This window comes from Neoarius graeffei, chromosome 13 (assembly GCF_027579695.1).
Source record: "Neoarius graeffei isolate fNeoGra1 chromosome 13, fNeoGra1.pri, whole genome shotgun sequence".
NCBI lineage: Eukaryota > Metazoa > Chordata > Actinopteri > Siluriformes > Ariidae > Neoarius > Neoarius graeffei.
Genome location: NC_083581.1, coordinates 5,014,115 through 5,026,476, shown reverse-complemented (window position 1 = coordinate 5,026,476; position 12,362 = coordinate 5,014,115). Strand labels below are relative to the sequence as shown.

At 41.0% G+C, this 12,362-nt stretch overlaps 1 protein-coding gene across 3 annotated transcripts in view; it reads left to right on the top strand.

The window, feature by feature from the left end:
• The window catches only part of LOC132896383 (6-phosphofructo-2-kinase/fructose-2,6-bisphosphatase-like), an 83,247-nt gene that overhangs the window by 60,078 nt on the left and 10,807 nt on the right, over positions 1–12,362 (top strand). The window contains exons 13-14 of one of the 3 annotated variants that reach the window (XM_060937163.1): positions 7,138–7,202; positions 7,380–7,464. The exons of 1 other annotated variant lie outside the window; for it this stretch is intronic. In XM_060937163.1, the coding sequence (XP_060793146.1) occupies positions 7,138–7,202; positions 7,380–7,436 (122 nt within the window). In that variant the 3' untranslated portion in view covers positions 7,437–7,464. Of the gene's footprint in view, positions 1–7,137; positions 7,203–7,379; positions 7,465–12,362 lie in introns of those variants that run through there. One more of the 3 variants, XM_060937162.1, reaches the window with a different exon arrangement.

The following is a 12,362-nucleotide window of genomic DNA, read 5'->3' as shown; positions in this document are numbered from 1 at the left end:
TCAAACTGAGGACAGGGCAGCTGACAGCCCTCATTGACACACATTATAAACGTGAGAGAAAAGTCACTCGTTTTTAAATCGCTCTAGTGTCGTTATTTTTAAGACTACAAACAAAAAAATACATCATTTTATTCAGGAGACCCTTCTAGCGCTCACTGTGAAAGAATTTTGTGAATAGCTGCTTCCGTTGTCGAGTTATTTGTCATTGTTCGAGGTCTGGTCTGTAGTAAAACACAGCACAAAATTCAAGACCTTGTGTGTCTTAGCTCATTGACACGCATTATAAACGGGACAGAAAAGTCACTCGTTTTTAAATCGCTCTAGTGTCGTTATTTTTAAGACTACAAACAAAAAAATACATCATTTTATTCAGGAGACCCTTCTAGCGCTCACTGTGAAAGAATTTTGTGAATAGCTGCTTCCGTTGTCGAGTTATTTGTCATTGTTCGAGGTCTGGTCCGTAGTAAAACACAGCACAAAATTCAAGACCTTGTGTGTCTTAGCTCATTGACACGCATTATAAACGTGAGAGAAAAGTCACTCGTATTTAAATCGCTCTAGTGTCGTTATTTTTAAGACTACAAACAAAAAAATACATCATTTTATTCAGGAGACCCTTCTAGCGCTCACTGTGAAAGAATTTTGTGAATAGCTGCTTCCGTTGTCGAGTTATTTGTCATTGTTCGAGGTCTGGTCCGTAGTAAAACACAGCACAAAATTCAAGACCTTGTGTGTCTTAGCTCATTGACACGCATTATAAACGTGAGAGAAAAGTCACTCGTTTTTAAATCGCTCTAGTGTCGTCAGTTTTAACACGACAGACAAAAAATCACATCAGTTTATTCAGGAGACCCTTCTAGCGCTCACTGTGAAAGAATTTTGTGAATAGCTGCTTTCGGTGAAGAGTTATTTGTCGTTGTTCGAGGCCTGATCCTGAGCAAAAATCAGCCAACAATTGACAAGATTATGTGTCACACTGTGCTTTCTCAGGCCCGTCGCCATGCCGTCTGGGAGCAGTGAGTGACGGGGGGGGGGCTGCTGTCTCATGCACACACATAATCATTGCATTGAAACATCATTGAAGGTCACACATTCACGGCCAGCAAACATGCGTGACCGAATTGCTTCGCGCACTGCATCCTCTCACAATTTCCCCCAGGGAATTGTCCGGTCTAGTTTTTATTATTCCTACCCAAATTTTGATTTCGAATAACTCAATAACCATACGTCGTACACAGACAAACAATACATCAAAACGTGCGGCTCGATCGGACTCGCTATGCTATTACTTTTCTCTACAGAATACGATTTTTTCGCGACGTAGTCGCGAAAAAATTGCCCCAAAAACCCCCATTCATTTCTATGGAATTAATTGAAAAAAAAGCTCTTTTTCAACGTTTTTCAAACGTCTGCTGCTCTGGCATGCTTTAACCTAGAGACGTGATTCAAACTCTAAAACGTAGGAAAACGTCTCCTCTGTGGATCTGGCATTCAACTTTTCTGCTAGGTTCTACACTTTCGGTTCTGTCCTGGCTCAACCGCCATGTGGGTTCTGGGAGAAAATCTGGCTTTTGAATGGGTGTCTATTGCGTTACACACCAGTGAAGGTCGTTTACTTAGAGTGGAGAGAGATTGAAAATAAAGCTCAAACTTTCTCGCTTAAACTGTGTTTTCAGCCACAAATTTCACTCTACAGACATGATTTTCTCAAAAGTAGTAGGAAAACTTGTCCTGATTCACACAATGTGTCTACCTAAACGATATGATTTACAGTTTTTGAATGACAAGCGTCAAACTGAGGACAGGGCAGCTGACAGCCCTCATTGACACACATTATAAACGTGAGAGAAAAGTCACTCATTTTTAAATCACTCTAGTGTCGTTATTTTTAAGACCACAGACAAAAAAATACATCATTTTATTCAGGAGACCCTTCTAGCGCTCACTGTGAAAGAATTTTGTGAATAGCTACTTCCGTTGTCGAGTTATTTGTCATTGTTCGAGGCCTGGTCCGTGGTAAAACACAGCACAAAATTCAAGACCTTGTGTGTCTTAGCTCATTGACTCCCATTATAAACGTGAGAGAAAAGTCACTCGTTTTTAAATCGCTCTAGTGTCCTTATTTTTAACACTACAGAGAAAAAAATACATCATTTTATTCAGGAGACCCTTCCAGCGCTCAGTGTGAAAGAATTTTGTGAATAGCTGCTTCCGTTGTCGAGTTATTTGTCATTGTTCGAGGCCTGGTCCTTCATAAAAAAAACAGTAGAAAACTCCAGCCCTTGTGTGTCTTAGCTCATTGACACCCATTATAAACGTGAGAGACAAGTCACTCATTTTTAAATCGCTCTAGTGTCGTTATTTTTAACACGACAGACAAAAAATTACATCAGTTTATTCAGGAGACCCTTCTAGCGCTCACTGTGAAAGAATTTTGTGAATAGCTGCTTCCGTTGTCGAGTTATTTGTCATTGTTCGAGGCCTGTTCCGTAGTAAAACACAGCACAAAATTCAAGACCTTGTGTGTCTTAGCTCATTGACACCAATTATAAAAGTGACAGAAAAGTCTCTAATTTTTAAATCGCTCTAGTGTCCTTATTTTTAACACTACAGACAAAAAAATACATCATTTTATTCAGGAGACCCTTCTAGCGCTCACTGTGAAAGAATTTTGTGAGTAGCTGCTTCCGTTGTCGAGTTATTTGTCATTGTTCGAGGCCTGGTTCTTCATAAAAATCAGTAGAAAACTCCATACCTTGTGTGACTTAGCTCATTGACACCCATTATAAACATGACAGAAAAGTCTCTCACAGTCTATTCAGGAGACCCTTCTAGCGCTCACTGTGAAAGAATTTTGTGAATTTCTTTTTTTTGTGAAAAAAAAAAAACCGGCCTCGGTCGGCATGACACTTCACCTTAGCCGCCCACTTTATTAGGAACACTTCTGTTCGTACATACAAACTACAAACACACTTCTTAGAGTTTAGAGTTTATTTTATTTTTAAAAGGGACAGCGCACAAATTAAACATTATCCTTGTGGTAAGGACAGATGTCTGTCCCAGGTTATAGCAGTACATGCTAATTTCCGCCTGTAGTCACGTTGTTTATGCTCTTGAATAGCTCTTCTTCATGACGGCTGCTGTCTGAAGCACACACATAATCATTGCATTGAAACATCATTGCGGGTCACACATTCACGGCCAGCAAACATGCGTGACCGAATTGCTTCGCGCACTGCATCGTCTCACAATTTCCCCCGGGGAATTGTCCGGTCTAGTTTATCTTATTACACTGAAAAGGTATTAAGAGATATTTTGTTGAAGCTGGATTTTCTAACACAGAAGAGGTCATATTTAGAACATTATTTCATAATTTTTATTTATTTATTTGAAAAGAGAGCTATCATTTTGTTACAGGTTGTTACAGATATACATGTTATTTACCAGCTTAAGGTCGGTCCGTATGGTGAAATACCGTGACCGAGGTCTTGAAAGTACTGAGCGAGGCCCTCTGGGCCTCGGTCAGTATTCAAGGCCGAGGTCACGGTATTTCACCATACGGACCGACCTTAAGCTGGTAAATAATATATTTATTTTTTTCTTTACCAAATTCTAACAGAAAACGAGAGCGCCTGAAAGGGGAAACCGAGCCGAGCCGCCATTTTGAATCCTCATTCACGGCTGTAATGCAAATGGCTTCCTCCTCGGTATACAAGTGCACTTCCATGGCAGGAAAAAAAACTACATTTTGCCGCCTATGCCGTCCCCTATTTATACAAAATTGAGTCATTCAGGATTCAGCCATGTTTTTGCTCGGCGTTAGCAAGTTACAGGTTTTTAGCTTTCTCCTGAAATGTTTTCTTTTATTTCTTCTTCTTCAGGATAGTAAGACTCGCTTTCGCTGTGAACACTGTCGTTATCGCTATCCATGCTGTAAAATTAATGCTATTCTCCTGAGAAATGCTGGCAAAAATTCATAAGATTTCTGATAATCTTATAAATAAATCTTATAAAAAAGATAAATGTTGACAAAAAATGCTACTATGTTTGTTGTTGTTGTTGTGAACGAGCGAGTCGCCAGAGGTCCGTAACTGGGGTCCGTATTGTAGGATACGGACCCGCTCGCCATCCAATCAGAGTGCAGGATTTGGACCGCGAAAAAAAACAATTTATTTTATTTTATTACAGAAGTTATTTTTGTACCATTGAGGCATAATAAAGCATGTTCATTAACCTCTGAGAAGCCGGTCTGAATTTGTGCCTCGAGGCCGGGCCGAGTGTCCTCTTTTATGGAAATCAAAATATGGTCACCCTAGGATTGAAGAAGCTCTAAGTGTTGGACAGGTTGACTGAAAATATCCCCTCATGTTAGCTTATGGTATCTGCTTACCTAGCTTCAGCAGTAAATATTAGATGAAGTCATATTTAGGATTATGACTTATGATTTCTCACAGAAATCCTGTCAGTTTAGCTCGGATTAGCTTACATGAAAAGTGAAGGTTATTACCATGGAGGTATGGATTAGAAACAGGCGTGACTGTATGGTGATTTATGCTCAGAATCCGATGATGCTAAATTAGGGTGACCAGACGTCCCGGTTTTACCGGGACAGTCCCGATTTGTGGTTGTGTGTCCCAAGTCCCGACAAAAGTCTGTCGGGACACAGATATGTCCCGGTTTTCGCCACTCGCGACGTTTGTGACTGAGCAGCGTGGGAATCATTAGCGGAGAAATGTCTGCATTTACTATTTTGATGAATTGACAGGAATCGCAAACTTTCCTGGTTACTGCCCCCTGGCCCTGTGGCATGGGTGTTTATTTAGCCACATTATTCCAGACAACAGAACGTGTTGCCATGCAACAATAAAATAAACATTAACTGGCGCAAATGTTCTTTGTCTAGCAGCTAGCAGCAGTAATGCCGCAGCAATTATGCCGAAAAGAAAATGTACCTTTTCCAAAGATTTACAGGGCACCTACCCCTTCCTCCGAGAAGTGCAGAACAATGCGCACAAAGCCTACTGCACACACTGTAAGTGTTCCTTCTCCATAGCCCACGTTGGTAACGCCAATATACAGGATCAGATTAAAACGGATCACTCTTCTTGTAAATATATGTAGGCTAATGCATTTTGTTTAGGGTGGGTGGATTGACAGTCGCCTTAGCTTTGTTCCTGTGCTTTGTTCTTGTACTGAGTTGGGTAGCCTATGTTGCAAATGCTGTGCGCTCCTGTGGGGGCTTTCCTCAGGCTGTCACCCCTCTCCTCCTTTATTGCTGTTTTGTTTGAGTATTATTCTCAAATCACTTGTCTCTTTTTTGTTTCTGTTTAACATACCATTCTGACAGTTTGGCCATATTGCTGTGTTGAACAGCTTGTTGCACCTTCCATTAAAGTGTTCACTTTTGTACACATCTTCTTGCTTTATTCATTCAGTTGTGGGGAATGGTTAGTAAGGTTGATTCTGACCTAGGCTATGTTGAGGTCACATATCTACTTTTTAAGTTCATGCTATAGTGCAGGGTTTCCCAAAGTGTGGTGCGCGCACCCCCGGGGTGCGCAAGATAAAAAATGTAATGGCGAGTTTTAACTCTTCTTCTACGCCGTAATGGTTCTGCAGTAGTTTGTGGCTTCATTCATTCATTCATTCATTCATTCGCAATGCTCAACTGGTTGAAATCGGCAAAACTAAATGCCGATCGGCAACTAAACATCGGCAAAGACTGGGAGATGTTGAGAAAGATTTGAGGCTGAGACTGTCTTCAATTACCCCAAACATCGGAGAGCTCTGTGCCAAGATGCAGGCCCATCCGTCGCATTAATATTGGTATGTATTATTTGGCCAAATGACATTGATCTTGCTAAAAATATATACTGCTACTGAAAATAGGACCTATATAGCCTACTGACCCACCCACCGTCTGTCTGTCTGTCTGTCTCTCTCGCTGCAGACTGAGCCGCCAGCGCTGCACTTCACAATCAGATGGATCCTCTTCTTTATCTGTTCCTGATATGCTCCTTAATTGTTGTATCTCTTTAAAATGCATATGTTCATAATTATCATTGCTATTTTTACTGTTATTATATTGTTAAGTTTTTTGCAAATTAAATTCATTCTCAATTCATTTTCATAACCTTGTAATGACAGGGTTGTGTTGCTAGTGTTTTAAACACGGATGAAAATCATATATTTTCCCCATATCTGGCTGGTAGACTACATGCCTCGATGTGATCTCCCTTTGTAATGAATTTGCGCATTTACCGTGTTGCAACGTTTTAAAACTGTTACATTTCAATCAAATTCTATCTAATTCAAATACGAGAGCGCATAATATGTTAATGTGATTCGATGTTCTCATTCGAGCACGACGTGCTTTGGTGGTTTTTTTTTTCACTTTTGTGATTTCAGGTGTGGCAAACGATGTTTGTTATCATTTTAGCACGATTAAAGATGCTGCCTTTATAAGAAAGCGTGTGTTTTTTGAAACTGGGGAACTGGGGGTGCGTCAACCTGGTTGGAGTATAGAAGGGGGTGCGCGGCCAAAAAAGTTTGGGAACTGCTGCATAGTGCATACAATTTTAGAGATATAGCCTACATGTGCATATGCATTCTTCTTGGTGTTCTCACAAACAGGTGAAAGTTTAAATTTGGCCTATGGACATAGCCTGGCCTATTCTCAGCCATTACAAAATCTGTTGTCTGACCATAATTTAACTGATCTGTGTATCACTATGCTACTAGATAACAAAATGCCTGTTTGTTTTATTTCATGTGAGATGTTGATAAATGTGAGCTTTAACAAAATGATAAGAGCACCTCTCTGAGTGTCACGTTTACGTAAAAAAAAGGTGTGCGTGCACGAGCATGGTCGCACGCAAAAGTGTCCCGGTTTCAGACTCGGGAAATCTGCTCGAGTGCTAAGCTAAAGACGCAGACTCTTCAGACATTAAGTAGGTCATGTCTTGTGATTATTTTTTGTGTAGGTGACACTAATAAAAATGAAATCGCAACAATCAAGGCAAGAATTTTGTTCAAACTGACCTAATCTGAGAAAAACGTCTCATACGATCCTGCTCAATTTCTCATCCCTCCTCTCTCTCTCTCTCTCTCTCTCTCTCTCTCTCTCTCTGTCCTCAGGCTGTAAAGTCGAATCAGTTTTCCTGAACATTGAGGCAGTGAACACACACCGAGACAGGCCTGTGGTGAGTTCACTGCTGTTTATATCCACAAATCCAAAAATGTTCAGCAAACCGTCGAGCTCGGGAGATACAAGCAATTATTAATCCATCAATAATCTGTTAAATCTTCATCATACTTGTTATTGGATCCACAAATAATCATCTGTGAGTATTCATGGAACAAAATGATCTGTTTCTCAGCGCTCGTGCCTCAGAAATGGCCACAAAGATGATAAAGAAGAAGAAGAAGAATTATAATAGCACAAAATCATCCATATTTATTAACTATACAAACTATATATAAATATATGACTACATTAAATATTTTAGCACTTTTTGTCATTGTGATCATGATTGTGAAGAACAGCTCAGATACAGTGGTGCTTGAAAGTTTGTGAACCCTTTAGAATTTTCTATATTTCTGCATAAATATGACCTAAAACATCATCGGATTTTCACACAAGTCCTAAAAGTAGATAAAGAGAACCCAGTTAAACAAATGAGACAAAAATATTATACTTGGTCATTTATTTATTGAGGAAAATGATCCAATATTACATATCTGTGAGTGGCAAAAGTATGTGAACCTTTGCTTTCAGTATCTGTTGTGACCCGCTTGTGCAGCAATAACTGCAACTAAATGTTTGCGGTAACTGTTGATCAGTCCTGCACACCGGCTTGGAGGAATTTTAGCCCGTTCCTCCGTACAGAACAGCTTCAACTCTGGGATGTTGGTGGGTTTCCTCACATGAACTGCTCACTTCAGGTCCTTCCACAACATTTCCATTGGATTAAGGTCAGGACTTTGACTTGGCCATTCCAAAACATTAACTTTATTCTTCTTTAACCATTCTTTGGTAGAATGACTTGTGTGCTTAGGGTCGTTATCTTGCTACATGACCCACCTTCTCTTGAGATTCAGTTCATGGACAGATGTCCTGACATTTTCCTTTAGAATTCGCTGGTATAATTCAGAATTCATTGTTCCATCATTGATGGCAAGCCATCCTGGCCCAGATGCAGCAAAACAGGCCCAAACCATGATACTACCACCACCATGTTTCACAGATGGGATAAGGTTCTTATGCTGCAATGCAGTGTTTTCCTTTCTCCAAACATAACGCTTCTCATTTAAACCAAAAAGTTCTATTTTGGTTTCATCCGTCCACAAAACATTTTTCCAATAGCCTTCTGGCTTGTCCACGTGATCTTGTGCAAACTGCAGACGAGCAGCAACGTTCTTTTTGGAGAGCAGTGGCTTTCTTCTTGCAACCCTGCCATGCACACCATTGTTGTTCAGTGTTCTCTTGATGGTGGACTCATGAACATTAACATTAGCCAATGTGAGAGAGGCCTTCAGTTGCTTAGAAGTTACCCTGGGGTCCTTTGTGACCTCGCCGACTATTACGCGCCTTGCTCTTGGAGTGATCTTTGTTGGTCGACCACTCCTGGGGAGGGTAACAATGGTCTTGAATCTCCTCCATTTGTACACAATCTGTCTGACTGTGGATTGGTGGAGTCCAAACTCTTTAGAGATGGTTTTGTAACCTTTTCCAGCCTGATGAGCATCAACAACACTTTTTCTGAGGTCCTCAGAAATTTCTTTTGTTCGTACCATGATACACTTCCACAAACATGTGTTGTGAAGATCAGACTTTGATAGATCCCCGTTCTTTAAATAAAACAGGGTGCCCACTCACACCTGATTGTCATCCCACTGATTGAAAACACCTGACTCTAATTTCACCTTCAAATTAACTGCTAATCCTAGAGGTTCACATACTTTTGCCACTCACAGATATGTAATATTGGATCATTTTCCTCAATAAATAAATGACCAAGTATAATATTTTTGTCTCATTTGTTTAACTGGGTTCTCTTTATCTACTTTTAGGACTTGTGTGAAAATCCAATGATGTTTTAGGTCATATTTATGCAGAAATATAGAAAATTCTAAAGGGTTCACAAACTTTCAAGCACCACTGTAATTATCTAGAACAGGGGTTTTCCAATGGCCCTTTTCCACTACCCTTTTTCAGCTCACTTCAGCTCGCTTCAGCTCACTTCAGCCCAACACGGCTCGCGTTTCGACTACCAAAAACCAGCACGACTCAGCTCGCTTCAGCCCTGCTTAGCCCCTAAAACTCGCACCGTTTTGGAGTGGGGCTGAAGCGAGCCAAACCGTGCCGAGTGAGGCTGGGGGCGTGAGCAGACACTCCCCTGTGCACTGATTGGTGAGGAGGAGTGTCCTCACATGCCCACACACGCCCCGCGAGCGCGCTGGGATCTGTAAACACCGTAAACCCGGAAGGAGAAGAATTATGAATTACGAGAATTTCTGAAGCCTTATGCGCCTCGCCTCATCTATACGCTCTTGCCAGTATCTGTCCGCGTTGTCGGTGACAACAAGCCACAGCACCAAGACCAGCAACACTAACGACTCCATGTCCTCCATGTTTATTGTTTACTATTCGGGTTGTGAGACTACCGCTTAAAAGCTCACTGATGTCACTGTTTGCGCTGCTTAACGACATCACCTGACATCCACCCACTTTCGCTAACTCCACCCAATGTGTCCACCCACTTCCAGCCAGCACGGTTCAGCGCGGTTGTAGTCGAAATGCAACTCCAACGGCCCTACTCAGCTCGACTCAGCACGGCACGGCTCAGCCCGACTCAGCCGCGTTTGTAGTGGAAAAGCGGCAAAAGTGTGGGAGAGTCAGCCCCCCCTCGGAGAGCAAATAAACAACAGCGCCCCCCCTTACAATTTTTGTTGTTGCTATACTTAATGTTCCATTTATATTTAAAAAGAAAATGGTTGTTGTACACATTTTTTTCTTTTTCACATTTTAAACATCTGTGCTTTTTAAAACATCTTGTTTTATACATTTTAAACATCGCATAGCATCGTTAGCGAGCACCTCTTGGCAGACAACACACTGTGGCAGTGGAGCATCTTCAGATCCAGTCCATGAAAATCCAAACTTTAAATAATCGTGGTCATACTTCCTTCTTTTTCCAGTCCCCCAGGATTCCACGGGCCTTTTTTGTGATTGTTGCGAGCTAAAATGTCTGATGTTGCGGGGGTTTCCAAAAAAATTGTGATGAAACTTGCGGTGTTTAGGTTTTTGTTGCGATGACATTGCGGGAGGAAGTGAAAGTTGCGAGAAATTGTTGCGATTTTCTCTTTTTGTGATTAAAATTGAGTGATATGTTAAATATTAAGTTATTACTGAAAAACTATTGATTAAAAAAACAAAGACACTGAGAAATGGTCCTATAAACAACTTTACCAATATAAAAGATTACCAGGACTACAAAAATGCAGAAAAATAGGCTTTACTTATCCAAATGCACCTGTTGGTTCAAAAGTTAAAGTGCAGAGAACCTCACAGCACAACATGAAGTTACCTTAAAATATAATATAAATGCCTCAGCTTTCATGTAAGAAAAAAAAAACTATTAATACTAGTACCGTGTGCAGGCAGTCTCTCCTGAAGACTAAATTAAACAATAATTATAAACTAATAAAATAAATGGCTCAGGCTTCATAGAAGAAAAAAACAATTTGAACAGAATCTCACAGTATGATGCTGAAGCTGCCTAAACAATGGAAAATAAAATACCATTTTGGCAAAAATGTTGGCATCCATTAATTTCTTGTATTAAGTAAAAAAAAAATAAAGTGCACACAGTCCTCCAGTGTAAACAGAACACACTTTCAGTAACAGAATTTAAGCCTACAGAAACACTGACTCGCACGTCATGCAATGTTGCCAGATACTGCTGACGTTTTCCAGTCCAAAATATATTCAAAACCCGCCGAAATGCACTTGAAACCGCCAATCTGGCAACACTGCACGCATGCTGCTTCTCTTGAACATAGACATCCGGAAGTAAGGCGGAAGGTAGTTTGTCGATGTCACCTCAAGACGACGCCAACGATTGGTCAAATTTGCGGGAAAGTTGCGGTGATTGGATATAATTGCAGCACCGCCCTGAATTCGCGGGGATTGGTTGAATTTGCGCTGAAGTTGCAAATCGCAACATCCTGGAGGCTCTGTTTTTTTGCTTGGCCGTCTCCTCACTCCCTGTAGCTTTAGGTACTAAAAATCGATCCATTTTGTCTCTCACGTTGCACCCCCCCGAAGAACTCTGGCGCCCCCCAGGGGGGGCGCGCCCCACACTTTGAAAAGCCCTGATCTAGAAGTAACAAATAGGGACGTGTGGGCGGAGCTTGCAGTAGTGTAGATCAGTGATTGGTCAAATGGAAAGGTCACAGAATCGACTTTTTGACCAGAAAGTACAGCTTCAGTAGTATCGTACCTGCCAAACTCTCTCTCTCTATCTTTTCTTATTTCTGTTTTGGGACATTTTAATAGAAAAGGTCACAATTAGATCACATGATTTAATTTTTCCACTTTGTTTTTACTGATTTTCTCACTGTCATGTTTTATTGTTGCTATTTTTTTGATTTTACATTTCTAATATAACACCGTTATTTTCAACCCCAAATGGATTTATGGTGCAATCTTAAGATTATTATTCTTGGTTTTATATAATACATAGAACTAAGAAACCTTTATTTGTCACATGCACACTTCAAGCACAGTGAAATTCATCCTTCTGCATTTAACCCATCTGAAGCAGTGAACACACGCAGAGCAGTGGGCAGCAACACTACAGCGCCCGGGGAGCAGTCAGGTACCTCGCTCAAGGGCACCTCAGCCCAAGACCGCCCCATGTCAACCTAACTGCATGTCTTTGGATTGTGGGGGAAACCGGAGCACCCGGAGAAAACCCACGCAGACATGGGGAGAACGTGCAAACTCCTCGCCGGCCACTGGGTTCGAACCCAGAACCTTCTTGCCGTGAGGCGACAGTGCTAACCACTACACCACCGTGCCGCCGTGTAATAGAGAATATTACATGGTGGTGTGAAGATATGAAGTTTATCTTCAAGTTGTGAACGTATATATCGCGAGTAAGTGAAGCAAACAAGTGAAAATATTTTCAACATGAGAAGATGAACTTCATATCTTACACCACTGTATAATGTTCTTTATATTATATGGACACACACACACACACACACACACACACACAAAAATGCAAGTTAATCAAAAGAATTTTAATTTTGTACTAGTTTGCCATTTTGACAATGCACGTCTAGTCAGCAGGAAA